Here is a 19,277-nt window from a genome sequence, read left to right as displayed (position 1 = left end):
CAACTTACACAGAAGCCACTGCATTAGAAGAAACCTAAAATTTAAAGGAGCCAAACTTACAAATAAAGTTTTGGTTTGTTTTGTTTTTAACCTAGGTTTCTTTGCCTTCTCAGCTTCCATGTGAGCTTCTCCCACAGCAGTTGCTGCCTCAAGCAACTCTGCAAAATCAGCCTGCACCTCTGGCACAGGTTAGTTGGGGATTTGGAAGTGGAATAGGTCACTTGCTTATCTCCTGATACTTTCTTAGTTTGGGGCTTTTAAGTTACCTCTCTAGTAACTGAAATCCCCAAATCCAAACTCTCAGACACTTAAAATATTGTGGCAAAGTAATCTGAATTGTACACTTGTATGTTTAAACGTATAACTGCATGCAGGTGTTCAGAAGCCCAAGTGAATGTAGGTTCAGGTGTGCACACATCTGTTTCATGAGAACACAAAAAACAGATAGAAAAAGACTTTTCAATTTCACTTTTACAGAACCAGGTCCCTTCAAGATCAAATTCACAATGAGAATTAAAACCAAAAACTAAGAGAGACACCCAGTCCTGCTAAAAACACTTGTTTGGCTGTGCTGATGCAGAACTAACCAGCAGTAAAGGACACGCAAATTCAACAACACCCATTTTGCGAGTGTGCCAGAAATGGGGAGGATGCCACTGAAGACAAATTTCAGATTCCTCCAATCTATTATTAACTCATATCTCAAAAGTGCATGATGGCCCAAAACGTCACCTCAGGGGTACATTTGCAGTGGATTTTGATGAAGCAGATTTGAGTACCATGTTCCCAGCACATTGTTTTTCTTCTGTGGTCCTGCTGTGATGAGAGACCCCAACATCCTCTGATTTTAAGAATGACAGAATTTTGCTGGACCTAGACTGCTTCTACCATTGATATCATATATTCACTCACAAGACCTGGAGTTTATTTCTGTAGCACATAAAGCATATAGAGTCCTGAGGATCCTGGCTTTAAAATAACAAATTCTCATTTATCTTCCATGTTTAATATTCTCTTCATGACTCCACGCTAGCAGGCAGCGAATAAACAGCATATCAATTATCTGCTCTGAACATTCATTTTCTTTTACAGATACTTCTCTCCGTTATTCATTAATGCATTTTCAAACATCAATTAGTTTATGTATTATAAGTCTCCGTGTGTTTTGTTTGACTTTTTTCTACCTCCCTTTCTTCTCCATCAAAGCTCTTTGTGAAGAGAAGCTTTCCAGTTGTTTACCAAGAGCCCTGCTGCCTTGTCCCTTCCTAGTAAAAAGCTCTTACTGGCACACCAGCTCTGTTTTTTTTTCCTGACAAATTAAGAGTGCCATCCAGTCACTGATTAAGCCTCTTTGGGCCACCTAAATCTTGGTGAAAGGAAGAGGGCTGACTCGAGTCTGTCTACACAGGCAGCCCTCTGGCAGCAGCCACAGCAGTGCTCCTGGCGAAGCTTGGCATGGACCAGAACATTGCAGCTCAGGCTGCTGATGTTCACACTCCATAGCAAAACTCCTGTAGAGAGTACCAAGTCTCCACACACTTGTGTGATTTTCATAAACTGTAATGAATATTATGATACTACACACTTCAAAATAATTAACGTCAGCCTACAGCAACATAATTAATTATTCAAAAGACAAAGGTGTCTGCAGCACTAGGTGAGTGAGGGACAAAACCAGGTACATGTGCATCCCACCAGGCACACTTCCTTGGCTTCCTAGCTGTCCATTTCCCAGCAGTTTAGTGGCAAAAGACAAGCCCATTGCTTGTAGAAATAGTGTGGCCAGGTGCCCCGCTGCCAGCTCGCAAGGAGAAGCTGCACAGGTTTCTCCCTGGTGCCTTTCTGACACTTGTCCTTAGCTGAAGGTGACTGATGGTGGGAGCTGGAAGGCCCTGGGTATCCTTGTGGCTAACATTTGGCTACAGGGTGGCAGCAGTAGGGAAAACATTATAAGTGGCCACAACTGTGTCTGCAGTGAGCAACTAGCTGCTGCTTCGGGCACCATCTGCCTGAACTTTGTGTAGTTTTATTTCCAGCGAAGGCTGTGATGGTTTTGTCTCCACTGAAATACGATTTTGGCTTATGCCTTGCTTGTGTGAATGAACAGACAGCATAGTGTCACCCTAGATGTCACCTGAATGTAAATGGTTTACTTTAAACCAAGTGCTCCCGATTAGAATATTTGTTTGTTTGCCTTCCTCATTGTCATAAATTAAAATCCCCTGCAACACAGCGGATGTTGATGGCTGAATAATAATTAACACTAATAATTCGTTTGGGATTGAGCAGGTGTTATTCAGATGACAGAAAGAAAGAACAAGTCGTTCGGTGAGCTGCAAAACTAATGAAATCTAGTTTCCCAGGGGCTGTGCCTTGCAGGGCTAGTGCATGGAGCCAGCCTTTCCCACAGGAGGAAGGGATGAGTGGATCCTTCTCTCCTTTGCTCAGCTAAAGCTTTCATGAAGTTACAGCAATCTGGTATTTTTGACACTCTCACAACTCTGTTGAATGTCTGCAGCAAGAAACATGGTTCATCTCTTGGGCCAGAAGGATTGAAAGAAAGTTGTAAGGTAGGCAGAAAAGAAGGTTTTAAAGGAAACTGAGCTACAAAACAAACAGGGTCTCTTTTATTTTACCCAGCTACCTATTCTCATGACACTTGTAGGAACAGATTGTCTTGGGACATCCATCTTTTTGTTCATCCCATTAGAAATGAGGAACTATCCTGACAGACACAGGGACCATAGGTCCCTGCCCCTCGCTGCAGCCTCCCAGCGCCTAGAGAGAGGGAGTAACCCTGGCACCCTGGGGTAGCACTCAGTGGAGAAAAACACCCCTCCTTGGGCATGGTGGAGGAGAGGAATCACAGCATGGAAGTGCCAGTCCCTCTCCCTGGGCTGTAGAGCCTCCCTGGACTGTCAGCAGCACTAATGCATCGAGCCCCCCCCCCCCACCAGAACATGATCCCAAATGCATAATTTTATTTTACTTTTTTTTTTAAGAAACCAGACTAAAATTACTGCTGTGGGTTTCGCTTGTTTGTTTTAGGGTTTTTGTGGTTTTTTTTTTGCCTGCATTAACAAACCTTGATTAAACTGGTGCAACTACAGAGATCTCACAGGTTTAGTCTGCCATGTTTGACTGTATCTAGGAAGATGATGCTTTTCTGTGTATTACATGCACTTATCTAAGAATTCTGTGGACATTTGTAAATACCTAAGTGAGATGAAGAGCAACTTCATCTGATGCCAATGGCAGAGTTAAAGCTGGGCAGTATTTTCTGTGGAATATTTTGAGTTAAGCTCTTTTAATTTATTATACAATTAGAGATTTCTCCCTTAATTAGTAGACCAGTAAATGATCTTGAGTTAAATACTCTCTGGAGCAGGTCAATTGCTGTTAGTGTCTCATTGTATAAAAACAATAGAAGCTCTGTAAGCATCGGGGTCATGGTTAGAGTTATCAGAAATTTGGGAGTAGAGTGGGAAAAGGAAAAAAGCAAAAGAGAAAAAAGAAAAAGTTCCTTGTCTTCATCCTTAATAGCTTTCACTGCAGGTACCAGCTAGTTGTTAAGTATATTAATACAAAAAGCATGTGAAAAAGAGAACAAAAAGACAATAAAGATGAATATGGTAAATATAAGAACCTGCACAAAAAAAAAAAAAAAAAGAATAATAACTTAAAATCAACAGCAATATATTCTTGTATGCAACTTTACAAAGCAAATTTAAATGTAAAACTAAGGCCTGAAAATGGATTTTGTTTCTTTTTGAAGTATCAAGTGATTGTGAAATTGCCTGGTTTAAAATTCCTTACATTGATCAACTGAAGAAAATCAGGTTCTTTTCTCAAAGCATCATCAAGAAATTTGCATCTTAATCAAAAGTCTGCCATCACCAAGCCGGGCAGTTAAAATGAAGCTCTTTGCTAAAACTGTTTTTAATTCCTTTTCTAATAAGGATCCTTTTAAAAACTTAAAAGCAGTCCTCGCTAAAAGAGTTCATATAGAGATAATTAGATTACAAGACTTGTCTTTCTAAAAGATCCTTCTGTATAGACCAGGTTAAAGCAGGAATTAGCTGCATCTCACCCATGATCTGTTGCTCACAGCATCATTCCACTCCTAAAACCAGGATACCTGGGACTCTTCAGAACCAAAAGGCTGGGCTACAACAAGCAGCCCTAGATTCCCCTTTGAGTCACTTGTTCTTATTCCCAAACATCTGAGGTCTCTGCTCAGCCATTCCTCAGGTTAATTCTTTATATGTGGACAAGAAAGAAGGAAACCCTGTTCTGGCTTCTCTTCTGTAACACAAATTCCAAGTAGCACAAACTTAAACCTCTGGGAGGTTTGACACCATCTTCCCGCTCTGGGAGAGGAGTGGGTTGCAGATGATGGCACTGCTGCTTGCAGGCACAAGCACCATGAGTCACAGCACGGCCGAGGGCTCACATCCCCTTCTTGGGCAGACACTGCAAGCTGCAAGTGCTCACAGATGCCTCTGCCAGCAAAGTGGGCTCTACGGGCTTCTGTCACCAGCAACTGCAGGTGTCACCTTAGCAGCCCGCCCTGCCCCTAAGCAGGGTTGGCTGTGAGACTGACCTCCGCCTGGCCACCACTCTGTGCAGTGATCTCCCGGGCTGTATGGGACAGCCACCCTCCACCTGATAAATGCAAATAAACCTTCTGAAGTTCTCTCTTTCTCTGCCAAAGGCCATTTACCTGGAGATGTCAGCTTTGCTAGAGGGAATGTAAAGGTACTTTCACATACTTAAATGGTTTAAGGTGAACTAGTTAGCTGATATAAATCTGTTCTGTCGCATTTAGCTTTCTCTAAGTAGCCAAAAATTTAATCTAAGGAAGTGTACAGTGCTGCTACCACCAGAGCACTTCTTAATTCCTGTCTTGTTATCTTTTTTTTCCTACTAAAAAGCCAGAAACAAAAGCCAGTGCACCATGGAGGAGGAAGGTTCCAACAGCGAGCATCAGTTCAGCCACTAGCACAGAGCCACTGGAACAAATATAGGGACAGGGCAGCATTTTCAAGTCACAGCAATTTTTTTTTTTTGCCTGTACACTCACAGCCCTGCATGTTTTCAAGGAGATCTTGGATGCCTTGATTACATAAAAACTTGAAAAGATTTTTGAAGGGTTTTGTTCTTTATTTCAAAGACTGTTTTTTACTTTTGGAATATGAGCTTATCAAAAGCAATTATTCCAAAGCCTATTAAAGTAATAATTAACTTTGGTGAACTTTGAATCATACCTGAAAGCACCAAATACTAGGGATTTATTGCTGTTAGTCCTCTCCACAGCTCTTGAATTATTTCCGTTTGTGCCAGTATTTCTGCTATTGGAGGTTGCACCTGCTTCTTGACCTTGATTAATGATATCCATTTTTTACTATTATTTAGAACAGCCTTTCTTCCACTGAGTTGAGCTATTCATTTTATATCATATATAAAAATAACTTAATGAGTGTTTCTTGTCATTTAAGTACTACTCAGCTGTACAAATCTAGAAAATGTTTATTGTGGTCTATTGTGTGGTGCCTTAGTAAGTCATCAGCAGAACAAAGCATTGCAGAACTGCTATTTCTGTTCTGAAAAAGGAAAGTGTTAGTAAAACACATCTGGATTATACTGTTATGACACAGTAAGGGCTTCAAACTACAAGCTAATGAAAATAATGTGCTCATTTGCCATCCAGTTAAGATGCTCTTGATATTTTAAAGTAGCATACTCCCAAAAACAGTCCTTACAACAGAACATGGTCAATTGTACGCAGATCATTCTAGCTGAGGAAATTTAATATATGTGCATAACCCTGAAAATAGATAAGATCTGTCTCTGTCTACATGTTAGTATATTAAAAAGACATTTTTATTTTTTAGCTGTGCCTTACAATCAAGAGACCAGTAACTCCATACAGAACTATGTTCTACTAAGGCCTGTTTATATTATAATGACTGACTTTTCCCCCCATCTTTTTCTATGTCCTCCCCCCAGTTCTCAGCACAATTCAGCATGTTCCAGACCATCAAGGACCAGCTAGAGCAGCGGACACGGATCCTGCAGGCCAACATCCGGTGGCAGCAGGAGGAGCTCCAGAAGATACAGGAGCAGCTCTGCCTGGTCCAAGACTCCAGCGTACAGGTGAGTTACTACTGGAAGGGGCAGAGTGAAGCATCCTCTCTCATGTTACTGTTGATAGGCTTGGCAAATTAAAATTGCTCCAGAGTCCAGGATATCTGGACAAGTGGAAACCAGCTCATCTGAATTTTAGAGGGATGTTGCCCTCTAAAAAGCCTCTCGAGTAACCTATGTCAAGAAAGATTTAAGAGCTCTCTGGAAGAAGAGAAGGAAGGAATACCTCAGCCTTAGGAGGAGGAGAATAATTAGGGTCATTTACAATAGCATTTTATTACTTTATCTACCAAGTCTTCAGACTGAGCAGCTGTAGGAGAGAGAATGCTGAAGTTCAGACTTCCTTGTCACATTAAAACCCCCAAAATTCTGCTGATGTTCATTTGTTCACATCTTGGAGGTATCTGAATTTGTTTCTCACCAGACAGGATTAAGCCTTTAGGGTGAAGCTGACTGAGCCTGCTCTGCTCCTGCCTTTGACACTTCCTACACAGAGGTAGAATTCTCTTGTACAGTGTGTGCTTTGTACCCCTTATGTCTACCAAACCTCAGAAATAATAGCAGGTGCAGTTTAATAGATCACGGGTTTCCTTAAACAACAAATGGACAAATCATCCAGTTTTACAGAAGTTTTCTGAATGTGAGGTGATTACTGCTCTGTTCCTCATAATTTAACTATAAATGCCAGGTTAAATGATCCTTGCTGGTAATGTGGCACTGGGGACTTTGTGAGTATTATGCTAACAAGATTATTTTAGAAGACAAGATTTGTCAAGGAAACTAACATCTCAAGAGTATTTTACAAACAAGATGGGACCTACTGAAGTCAGTGGGAATTTTGCTTGCAACTTCCACACAGAAATAGATTCTCACCCATCATCAGCATCTGTGAAATGCAGTTTCACACATTAACAAATTGGTATTGTATGTTTAGGTAATTAAGGGATCAGCAAAGCCAAATGAGAAACTTTGCCACCTAAGTTGCTGCATGTGCACTGCTGTAAGACAACACAGCAGCTGTGGGTTCCAAACCCAGAACTCCCTGTTCCTGGTGCCATACAATCACGTAGGGAGACAGGTTTAGCTTCAGTGTGTTTCTTCTATTGGTTCTCTGCTGACTTTGATTAATGGGAAGAGAAAGTCTCTCTGCAATTAACATGTGTTCAGTTCAGAATCAAGTCATATGTCTGAAAGCTATTATTGTTATTATGAATATCAAGAGACATGATATTCTCACTTCCTCTCTTTTTAATTGGGTGACAACCATTACTGTCTCCTGGTGACGTCTTCAATAATCATACACCCTCTTTTTTTTTATCATTCAGGCAAAAATAGAATTTCAGGGCACATTCTTATGTGCAAGAAACAGATTTTATTTTTAGAAAGCTGTCTCCTATATGCATTAGGATGCATTTAACAGCACAAAGACCGTGGGACAGATTCTCAGATCCATTCAGAGGGAGCTCAGGCAGAGGCCCAGAGGGTAAATAAATGGTGGGTTGTTCTGTATTGCCTCCCCCTTACCAGTTTGTAGCTCTGAGTTACACCATCTGGGTGATGCCCTCTCCCATGAAGACTGCACCAGGCTGGACCAAGTATTTTCAGACCATTACAAGTTCTCTTGTGTCAGTACCTACCAATTCCCAGCTTACTGCACATGCAGTACTGAGAGGCAGGGGGAACAGGAAAAAGCATGGAAATGCAGGGGTCTGCATATTTGCCTTAAATGGAAATGGCAATGGCTGGATGGGGATCATCCAGCAATGCTGGATGGAGAATACATCCTCTGTATTTTGTGTGCTTTTTGCTCTCCTCAGAGCAATCAAACAAGAGGATGAGTTGCAAGTGGTCACACTGACTCCTGGCCAGGACCTTTTTCCTTCTCCCACTTCCTCTAAGTCAAAAACTAAAAAACACACAAAGAAATTACTGTGCTGTTGCAAGGATAGATTGAGATGAGGAATAATTTTTGTCTTACTTGGCTAGGGGCAATTTGAAAGAAAGCTTGCACACTTTTGCATGCAGCTCTTTTGTGACTCACAAGCAGCGAGGAGTAAACTGTTAAATCAGAAATCCAACCACATGCTTTGCTGCACAGATTTCATCATTCGGGGAGCTGGATGTCTGCAGATATTGATCTGTGTCTACTATCAAAGCTAAAATGCATAGTAACAAACTGGCTACTATCAGGCACTTTTCTGGTGTCTTTAATACACTGCATAATAGAGCTGTAAGCATGGGGGAGTGATGTAGGCTGTCTGAAAAGGGGGAAGGGTTCCCCCTTTTTCCCTTATTAGCTGCTTTTCCCTTACTAGCTGATTTATTAGCATATCATCCCTACTGGTTCAGTCTCTTCCACATATAAGTGTACAGGTAGCTCCATGGAGAATTAAGCTTGATTTCCGTTTCCTTCAGAGATCTTCAAAACTGAGTACGGCAGTCCACCAATAAGTGCTTTCCCAGACAGATAGATGTTGAGCACAGTAGTCTGCATTAGAAACTGTTTGCAGGAGCCTTGTGCAGAGAAAGATGAAACTATTGGGAGGGTTGCAGGCCCTGAATAAAAGTGTTCAAAACCCCATTAGATCTCTGTTACTGCTTTTCCTGACAACGAAGGACAAGAGCAGAAAGAGTAACCTCAGAAGTCTGAAGGATGCTGTGTCTGCTCCAGTTTGAACAGTCTAGCTAATGATTCACAGATGCAGAGGAAGGCATAAAGGCTGAGCCTGACCAACTTGCAAGAAGTACTATCAAGACCATCCATAGCCACCCATCATTTGCAAAGCAGGCTCTCTTCGAAGTCATGAATCTCAGCTTCCCAGTGCTGCGCTTCTCATCTTTATATATTTTACATAAAGAAAGAGTCTTGAGGCCTGTAATGATGAGCCCAAAAGCTATAATCCCCTGATTATCCAAAGGACGGGTAGAGTCAAAGAGATATTTTCCTCAGGATGCCTTGTCAGTGTGGTTCAGCCATTAGCTGTAGGGCCCTTCTATCTTGCACTGAGGGGGCAGCAGTGTCAGAGGGTCCCTCCTCTCCCTTGCTGCTTTGCTGTGTATGTTAACAATCTGGCCAATTAAAAAATGTTTGTAAGATGCTTCACTGACCTTGCAGTACACAAAATCACCAACGAGACGTGTCATTAGCAGCAATACAGTTAGGAGGCTGCTAATTTATCTACTTAGGGAAACATTTTATTTTTTATTAAAAGGTTTTTCTTGTTATTTAAAGCTGCTGTATTTCATTGTTTTGGGGGAATTTAGACAAGACTATCACAAAAAAGGCACATTATGAAAAATCACCATTAAGTTTTGTACAAATTAAGCTTTTAGGTTTAACTAACAGGTGGAAATTCCACGCTTCAATCCTCTCTCAGATTAACTCTTGTTTTGATAAGGCATCTTGAGTTTTCAGTTCTGCAGGGACACGGCCACCATTGCTTCCTGCTCTAAGCTTGTTTCTTCCAGGTCATTTATGTCCAGAGGGTAACAATGCTGCTTTGGCCATTATAATGGCAACAGAGAGTCCCCAGGTATGAAACACTCAGAGCCCTCTCAGAGTACGAACATATGAACAAATTAAATTGGCCTACTGGGATAAACTTAGTTCTAAATTTATGGTGTGTTAGCTGCCAACCATTAACTTTGCACGTTCCTACCCAGTGGCACACTCTGGTAATTGCAAAGTAGGTTACTCTGCTTTCTTTGGAGGATAAACTCCTTCATCTGGAAGTGAGGTAAGCACACAGGGAGGTAGGTCCCTGCTAAAAAAGTAGTCTGCTGCAAGTTCACACTCCACCTGACATTCACCTTGACAGATGTTGAATTTGCATTGGGTGAACTGAGTGTTTCTCCAGTGCTATGTGCCACATACAAGGAGGACACTAAGCTAATCCTCCTAAAGGTCTTAATTTGCAGTGATCTGTCTAGTACCAGTGGGCTCACACTCCCTCCCCATCACTTTTTTCACATGCACCACTTGCTTTGCCTGTTCTGAATTTTATATCAAATTTTATATTAGTGGCAACCCGTCTCAGTGCTAGGGCTAATCAGGTGAGTTCATATACTAAACATGTCCAAAACTTAGCTTCTATGTACCGAAAATAAACAAGAAAATGAATTTTCATTATATTTGTCTTTGATTTATTCATAATAAGACCTATTTACTTGGCAGAAGTTGCAAGACCATCTGTCTTTCTGATATGCAATGGCTCCAAACCCAGTGAGCAGTGTTTTTAAAAGAAAATACTCAGAGCTAGTTTCAGATCTGCTGCAAGCAGCAGCCCCAACCCTGTCATTTGACCCATTTATTCCTATCAGACATCTCTGAGATGTGGTTAGCCTACAGCACCTGAAACAAGCTGTTGCTTTTCCTTAATTGCCCCCCTCTCCCAGCTGATTAATGTAAGCTTTGTCAGTACCTTTTTTCCTGGGTAAAATCTTGGCACACAGAAATTAATTTTAAATTTATCATATTTAAATAAGCTGTGTTTTTAAAGCTAGATAAATAAGTTCAACCATGATGGATCAAGCCATACTTTTGCAGAGAAAAGCAATACATTATGCTGGGCCTTTGGAGAAAGGTATGGGCTTTTTCCAGGAAAAATTAGAGGGGACATGATAGTTTAGGGAATTGTTAATACAGCAATAAGCTGCACAAAGGTGTACTAATTACTGGGCATGCCTCAGATGTACTGCTAGGCATGAGACTGATGGATGAATAATGAAGAGAATAATTGTGATTCTGATTTCATTTAAAACTAAACTAGCTCCACTTAAATTAATGGAGTTCCATACATGTAGCAGTGGTGTGGAATCAGAATCAGATCCAAACATTACGTCACCTGTGTGGGATGTGTATCTCCATACAGCCCTTGGTGGCAGAAAGGCTAGGTCTGAAATACTGCAAAGAGAGCTTGTGGCATTAATAATGCATGGTTTTAGAAGATTACTTTTCCCTCTTTACAGCTGTAATAAAAGAAATAGCCCCTAGAAAAGCAAAAATCCCAAGTCCTATAACTTTTAAAGAAGAAAGCTTCATCTTGAAATGCAAAAGTAGAGAGGATATCATTTACAGAAACACTAAGAGAGGAGCTGCTAGCTCTTTTGCACAAGTCAAATGCATGGCACAGTTAGGAAGAACACCAGGTGACAGTTACCTGATGGGAAATCAGATAAATGACAGCGACTGTCTGTTTACACATCCTGTCAATGATAAGGACACGGCCATTCAGCTTGGAGAGCTCTGGCCTGACTGTGGCCTCATTAAAAACATTTGACAACTCAGCTGGGTGTAAAGTGTAGAATTTCTAGAGACAAATTCAAAGACAGTTCTGTCTGAAAGGCAGGTGGATTTTGTTGAAAGGAGAAAACTACTGAAAAGACATGGAGTTACTCTCTTCTCTTTGGTCAGGGTGCCCTAGAACACAGTGAATGTACTGGGAACTGCTCTTAAGAGGGCTGTGCCTGCACCATGGAGAGAGGACTTGTATCTTCTAGACATATTTCACAAGTAATGGGTGCACTTGCAGAACAAGAAACCAAGAAACTAGAGACAGTAGAGCTGTTAATGTAGGAATGATAGGTGATTTCCAAGTAACAGTAAATGTGCTATGAATCCAGAAATGTGGTAACTTTATTTTAGAATATGTCTTTGGATTTACTTTTGTCACATTCATTATTCAAAACATCTGGGCTATGTAAATAAATCCTCCCCTATTCTTTTCCAGATGATCTTACAGCAGCCAACAGTGTCCCTGAGCTTTAGCAATACTCAGCAGCTGGACCCACAACAGCTACAGCAGAGGTCAGGGACCCTTTCTCAGCAGCAGCTTGTCCCCAGTTCTCAACTTCAAGGGCAAATTACATCTTCACAAACAACGAACCAGCAGTCACTGAGAGAAGCAAGCGTGATATCAAGCCAGGTAATCATTTCTTTGAACAGAGAAGCATTTAGATGGAAAGGAGACACTGAGCTGTTACTAAGCAAGCGAGTAAAATCATGTCTGTCCTGTAACTGTGCCTTTGCCTTCCCCTTCTTATTCTTCTGTATAAGGCAGCCTACAAAAAGGGCTTCCCTACAGCATTTACCTTACCTTAAAGCCTTTTTTTAAGACCTCAGCCAGGAGGGTTACTTGAGCAGCTGTTTCAGCTTGAAATTTGTGCAGGGGGGCATGCAAAATGTGTCAGTGACTTACTGGTCTTCAGGTGGTCCTGAAAGAAACCTGACTGATCACACTGGAAACTTGAAATAGTGAGACCTCTCAGAATACTTGCTCCCCGAGCCCAGTCGGACACTACCAAGGCAACAAAGCCTGTCTGCTGTGGTGGCACACAGAATACATTGAGATTCATTTGAGACCCTCAGGCTGTGAATGTTAACAGGTTCCTGCAGAGCAAAATAAAGTTCAGCCTGAGCAGTAACTGAGATCTGTGAAAGCTATTAGGTTTGGCACTATATTTTTTCTCATACTGCTGGTTTCTCAACATTTCCAGAGTTTGCTCTTCCATCCACCTGTTGTACCTCCCTTCACAGAAAACTGAGCTCCTGTTTCTGCTTCCTGATTGCGTGGCAAGCATATTTCCATTACTGTTCAGAACCCCCAGCTGTAGCATTTCACCTCCTTCATACCTGTGTTATAATGACTCTATTAAAGTAGGGAGTGTATAACAAATACAGGGCAAGGGGCAGAAATTGATGCCCAGAAAATTCCACCAGAATATAAGGAAAAACTTCTTTGTCACTGTGCGAGTGACCATCCACTGGAACAGGTTGCCCCGAGAGGGTGTAGTGAGGGTTCCCTCACTGGAGATTCCCAAGAAACGTGTGGACACGATTCTGTGTCATGTGCTCCGGGATGACCCTGCGAGAGGAGGGAGGCCTGACCAGATGTCCCACTGTGATCCTTTCCAACCTGACCTGTTCTGCGATTCTGTGAAATAGTGGGGGGAAGGGGGGACAAAAAAAAACCCACACTTTTTTTTTCCTTGATCTCTTCTTATCGTGGGGCTTGGCGGCAGCTCCTCACGCTTAACTTCGCTCCTGCCTAAACTGGGGGGTCGTTTGGGTTTGCCAGCCGGCAGGAGCTGGCCCGGGGCAGCCGTGGCCATGACAGTCGTTTCGCCTATGGTGCCAGCAGCCGGGTGGCGGCACCGCCAGGCACTGGTGCCGCAGCCGGGCTGTCTCCCCGCTCTCTCTCTTCTCCTGCAGGGCCCGAAGGCGGCGCGGAGCGCGGAGCTGGCGCCGGGCGGCGGCCGCGCCCCGCCCCGCGCCGCGCCCGCGCCGTTCGCCTCAGGCGGCGGCGGCCCCGCGGCGCCGCCTGGCGGCCTGTCCCGCGGCGGCACCCCCGCGCCCGCCGGCTGCAGCCACGACCAGCAGCTCAGGTACGGGCCGGGCTCCGCGCTCGGGAGGGCTGAGCTTCCAGCTCTGCCCGGCGGGAACAGCGGTCGCGGCGCACACCAGCTCTCGGGACTCAGTAATGCTCGGGTGGATTAAGATTCCCAAAGTGTAGCTGTCTGACCCCGCAGAGTGATGAAAACGGAAACCTTGCTGCTGGCTTTGAAGAGCACAAGGTGAATGTAACCAAAGTTGCAAAATATTATTCAAGCATCCATATACTTAGCAGATAATAATGTTAAAAAATGTGATTTATGTGGTGTATGTCCAGCACCCAGATCCCCCCAGAGGGCAGGCACTGCCCCAGCCTCCGCCTCGCAGTGCCCAGGCTGCGCCTGCCACAGCCAGCAGCTGGGTCAGACCTCCTCACGCTCAGCCTGTGAAAATGCCCTTTCCCTTTGCACAGGGTGGGATTTGTATGGTCCTTCTCTTCCAGCAACGTCTTTTTTTTTTTTTTTTGTTTTTTTCTTCATGTGCCAGATTGTTGCTTAGCCAGCCTATTCAGCCCATGATGCCTGGGTCCTGTAATGCAAGACACCCTTCAGACCTCAGCATGGCGGGATCCCAGGCCAAGTACGTGCCTTGTCAAAGATAAAACGTCAAAGTTGCTTTAGAGGGCAAGTAGCCTTCTTTTGTAAGATGATGAAGTAATTGATGAAATACTGGGAATGTGTTACTGTCCTGAGCCTGCCTTCCAGCATTAGGGTCAGCCTTACCCTGCCTGGTCATATCAGGAAGAGTGACAGAGAGAAACACAAAGTGCCAGTGGCATTTTAACAAGCCATGGCTGGGGGAAATTTTGTCCCTCACATGCTGCCTGCTTCAGCACTAGAACTTCTGACCCACCAAAGGTAAATGTGAGATAGTCAGCACTGGCTCAGTTAAATGACTGGTGAAAATAGAAAACCTCACTTCAGTTGTTTTGCCTCCTCAAAACTTAGATGAAGAAAGCAGAACACACTGGTCAAAATATACCTTTTTTTAAGCTATTTTTGGTCACTGTACTTAATTGTGAACTGATAAAATAATAAGCAACTGTTTGCACATCATTCCTTTAAAAATAATACCTTTTACAAAACAGTACTCTTCTAATATTATCTCAGGAATGTAGGTATTCCATACTTCCTTTTTTAAACATTGTTATTGTTGTTTAAGATTATATTGAGTTAATTTGTCAAATGTAAATACTGTAGCTCTGTTTTTAAATCTCTGAATAAAAGAGGCCTTATTTGCAAAGATGCATCTCCCAGTTCATGTAGACTTCCTGACTCATGGGACCCTTTTATAGGAGCTCACATCCTCATACAAGTACCCAGACTGTAGCATTTCTAACTAAACCCGAATGTTGAACAGCTGTTGAGTGAACACAAGCCACACTATGATCTCATCACCCTTTACAGGATAAACAGAATTAGGCTGAGTTGGCAATAGTTCCATTGTGGTTTTGCCCACAGCCTTCCACAAAACAACACATATTTAAGTTCTGCTTTGCAAAAACAGAAGGGCAAGAGGAGATGAGTATTTTGGTTCTGTCACATCCCTCATTCCACGGGGTTTCTAGAGGCTTCTTCTGTTCCTAGAGCAGGGCTCATGGTGATGGGAACTGCTGATGGTATGTGGCAATATGTGTATGAGCAGCTTAAGAAGTAATCAACCCTAGCCATGTTTCTGCAGGAGATCACCACCCCCCAGGCAGTCACAGGGAAGCACAGGCAGCAGGACTGGAGGTGCATTCGATTCTCTCTTGCTGCAGTTCAGGGCTCAGCATATTAAAACAGAATCAAAGGCCATTTGGTTTAATGAGCTGGGGATGCGAATGCTGTGGCTGAAGACAAGATGTGCATAAACCAGAATCCTTAATGAATCTAAAATGTGATCTGGATTTTGAGGTGAGATGTATTCTTCCCTCCAAGTCCAGCTCATGCACAGAGTAAGGGGAAGCAGTGCTGCCAGTAGTGCTGTTGTTCATATTAGCAGGTCCCATGCACTGGAATCATTTATTGGAAATTATGTGGGGGGTTTCAGCTGAAGAAGAGAAGGCCCGGGGAGACCTTACAGCAGCCTTCCAGTATCTGGGCTACAAGAGAGAAGGGGAGAGACTTTTTACAAGGGCATATAGGAATAAGACAAAAGTTAGTGAATTTAAACTGAAAGAGGGCAGGTTTGGATTAGATATTAGGAAGAAATTCTTTACTGTGAGGGTGATGAGGCACTGAAACAGGTTGCCCAGAGAAGTGGTGGATGCCCTATCCCTAGGGCAAGTGTTCAAAATAAGTGTTCAAAGTAAGTGTTCAAAGCCAGATTGGTGGATGGGGCTCTGAGCAACCTGGTCTAGTGGAAGATGTCCCTGCCCATGGGAGGTAGGTTGGCACTAGACAGTCCTTAAGGTCCTTTCCAACCCACAGCATGCTGTGATTCTATGATTTACAAAGACTAGGGATTGACTTCCCCATTCTAAGAGAAAACCTTTGTTTCCAACACTTTGTTCTTGATTGTTTTGCTTCTTTCTTCCACAGGTATTCTCAAACCCAACAAATGTTTCAGAGTTTGGAAGTGCAGACTTCCAGCAGCAGCTCTCCAATCGTACTGATGGGACAAGCAGTGTTAAACCAAGGGTTCACCACTACCCCTCCTTCCCAGCCATCCTCTTTGCCACCTATGCAACTCCAGCACCAACAGCATCAGCAACAACGCTACCTGCAGGTAGGACAAAGAGGATGATGTATATATAAAGTGTGCACACAGAGTAACAAGGTGAGTGGGCTGTGCAAATGGGGCCCCAGGTTTCTGCTAAAGCCTGATCCTGGCAGAAATGTCCATTTAAGAGATTGTGACTTCTGATGTGTGACACACTGCTACAGTGGCCGGTACTAGTACAGCAAGGGAGCAGTGGGAACAGTCAGAATATTTAAAAGAAAATTGCTAATTCTGTACATTTAAAGCATAATCAGATTATCTTGGATATATTTAAAATTTATTTCCAGCTGGAGAAAATCAGTGCCTTAGGATTTGTTCTGTTCTCTTTATTCAGTATAAAATTTGCTTAGTTTACAAGTCAAAAGATGATTTTTAATTACCAGCATCAACATAAAATAGATCTGGATCAGATATCTGGATCCCTTCAGGAAATGAACATATTTTCTGAACTCCACAAGGCAAAGAAGATAAAGTGGAGCACATTGCCTGGAAGAACCAGGTGATTTGAAGATGTAAAAATACTTATTTTTTGACCTAATTCAACACATACTAAAGTAAAGGGAGGAAATGAGGTGTCTCTGTATTAGTTCAACAGGAGCTGAACTGAGTCTATGAAAGCTGGTCACATATCCACTGGCATCACTGAAAGAGTATAACCAACCTCAAATGACTGAACTCCTGTTATTGAAATGAAATCCTTATTGTAGCCTGAGAATTAATGAAAAAAAGTCTGGCAGATACTGTTTCCAATAAAGCATCTGCAAAATTCACATCAACACTGCAAGGTCACACCCAAACATAAGCTCAGGAAAAGGAAGGGCTAGAAGGGACAGCATGAGGCACATTAGAATCCTGTTTCGTTTCTGCCATCCATCCTTGTCATTTCTGACATGTTCACCCATGCGGTTCTCAAACAGGCTTTTCAGGATAGCCTGCAAATCCCAGGCAGTGCATTACTATGAGAAAACCTTTTCAATGTCTAATTGCAATGTTCTTTGTTGCAATTTATATCCATTCCTTCTAGGATTAGTTAGGCTAACCTCATGCCAAACAGCTCCAGAAATAAAAGCCAGCAAACCAGTAGTATTTTTAAGCATCCTGCAGCCTGAGGACAAAGAGCATTAACACGTGAAAGAATCAAACACCACGATAAATTTTATTTTATCTCTAGGTGCAAACACCGAGTTCTTTGCACAATGAACAACCCGATTCTTTGCTCCTGCCATCTTACTCACCACAGCAAGGAAGTATGGGGTATCATCAGACACAGCAGCAGCAGCAACAACAATTAACATCAAGAAGAAGGAATAGTTTATCAGAATCATCAAATTTACCACAGCCACTGCGATAGAGTCCCACCAGCACAATCAATGCACGATTAGCTTTAACCAATGGGCACATGGGGCAGAAGAGAATGACTTTGTACTTACTGTTCTGGCTTTTGCACAAGCATTTCTTTCCAAGCTCTATGACAGAAGTACGCCCAGAGTGCAGACTGCCACAGACAGTGCATTCATGGCACGCTGGCTTCCGTTTGCGCTGTGTCATGAACACAGGATGTACTGACAGAGCAAAATAAAAAGGAGCACTGTCCTGTGCAGCCTCCATCACCACTGGGAGCATGGGAAGAGGCGTTCAATCCCAGCGTGTCACTCTGGAAGCCATCTGGCAATTCCAAAAGACTGTCGACAGACTCATGAGGTACTTGGCCTTTACTGTTTCAGTTCTTCTTTTGTGTATGAAAAGCACTGCATCAAAGGTCTATCAAGGAGAGAACAAGAGATTATTTTTATTATGATTATTGTTATTATTTTGCACAACTGCACAGATGAGAAAACCTAGGCACTTTCTGTAAAGAGAAGTTTGTTTCTTTATTCTTGTGGCCAAATTAGCACATCCAATGGAGGAAAAAGCCCCGCCATTGGTGAAGGTGGTCTACAGCTCACAACCCTTGATTTAGAATCTGGAAAATATTATGCAGCTTACCCTAACTGTTCTTCATTACTACAAACCAACCAACCAAAAAAACAAACCCACAACCCACACTGAACTGTTTCCTACATGAATTGTGATTGCAAAGGAGAACTCAAATTGTAAGCACAATCATACAATTCTCCAGTGTTACAACATAAATCCTTCTTCAACCTAAACTCACCCACTCCAAGTCTCTGAGAAATATGCACTGTGTTTTGGCCCACTGACTCGGGATGCTGCAGACTATTACATATCTCTTTCATTATAACATTTAGGATTAAATTTTCCTTTGGAGGAAAAAAAAAAAGAAAATGCACTTTTCGCTTTTTTTGTATGTTTTCCGTTGATATGTTTCTAAGAAAGATTTTATGTAATTATTAAATAAAAAGTAGTGTATTGTACAGCTGTTGTAATAATGACCTATTTCTATATAAAATAAAATTATATGGAATTATGTGGAAATTATTTTGTATATGAAATATCAGCTCATTTCACAAGTATAAAGATTGTGCTTGTGCTTTTTTGTGAGTGGGTATTTTGTAATAAACTAACGAATTAGAAATGTTTTTGTGAAGGGAACTACTGTTTCATGCTATATACAACTCAAACTATTATTTTTTTTCCATTTAATGATGGACAGTTGTCTTTATTTGTAGAATAAAATAAAATAGCCAAAAGGCTTTATTGCAGGACTTGCACACATTTTCCTGTGACTGTTGAACTATGTGATTCACTTTAGACTTTTAATCTTAGCCACAGACTTGAATAGTGTTGGGCACCCAGTTAGCAAAACCAAGTATTTTCCCTTGTAGTTTTTGTCCTGGCATAGACATTGAGAATGAAAGCTCAGGAAGTTTTATTAGCTGCAAGCGAAGATGGCTCATTTTAAGCACCTTTAAAACTTTAAGCACCTTTAAAGACCTCAGGCAGCTTTGTACTTCCAACCAAAGAGTTTCATATTAGCACAAAACAGATGGTTTAAAGAACAGTTTGATTCAGCATATGCCAGGGCTTTGACCCATGGCCAGCTTTAGTGTTGTAAGACACTGCTGTCCTGAGTTTT

General features: G+C 42.3%; 1 protein-coding gene across 4 annotated transcripts in view; it reads left to right on the top strand.

Annotated features, from left to right (window-relative positions):
• The window catches only part of NPAS2 (neuronal PAS domain protein 2), a 106,879-nt gene extending 87,976 nt beyond the window's left edge, over nucleotides 1-18,903 (top strand). Inside the window, exons 15-22 of one of the 4 annotated variants that reach the window (XM_068180366.1) lie at nucleotides 96-188; nucleotides 6,010-6,156; nucleotides 11,877-12,071; nucleotides 13,358-13,530; nucleotides 14,024-14,116; nucleotides 16,060-16,246; nucleotides 16,624-16,739; nucleotides 16,828-16,935. In XM_068180366.1, coding sequence (XP_068036467.1) covers nucleotides 96-188; nucleotides 6,010-6,156; nucleotides 11,877-12,071; nucleotides 13,358-13,530; nucleotides 14,024-14,116; nucleotides 16,060-16,246; nucleotides 16,624-16,739; nucleotides 16,828-16,855 — 1,032 coding nt within the window. In that variant the 3' untranslated portion in view covers nucleotides 16,856-16,935. Of the gene's footprint in view, nucleotides 1-95; nucleotides 189-6,009; nucleotides 6,157-11,876; nucleotides 12,072-13,357; nucleotides 13,531-14,023; nucleotides 14,117-16,059; nucleotides 16,247-16,623; nucleotides 16,740-16,827; nucleotides 16,936-17,411 lie in introns of those variants that run through there. The other 3 variants (XM_068180364.1, XM_068180363.1, XM_068180367.1) reach the window with 3 other exon arrangements.
• Nucleotides 18,904-19,277: the final 374 nt, after the last annotated feature.

The sequence above is a fragment of the Anomalospiza imberbis genome, chromosome 2 (assembly GCF_031753505.1).
Source record: "Anomalospiza imberbis isolate Cuckoo-Finch-1a 21T00152 chromosome 2, ASM3175350v1, whole genome shotgun sequence".
Taxonomy (NCBI): domain Eukaryota; kingdom Metazoa; phylum Chordata; class Aves; order Passeriformes; family Viduidae; genus Anomalospiza; species Anomalospiza imberbis.
Note: the sequence above shows the minus strand (reverse complement) of the source record. Positions and strands in the feature narration are given on the sequence as shown.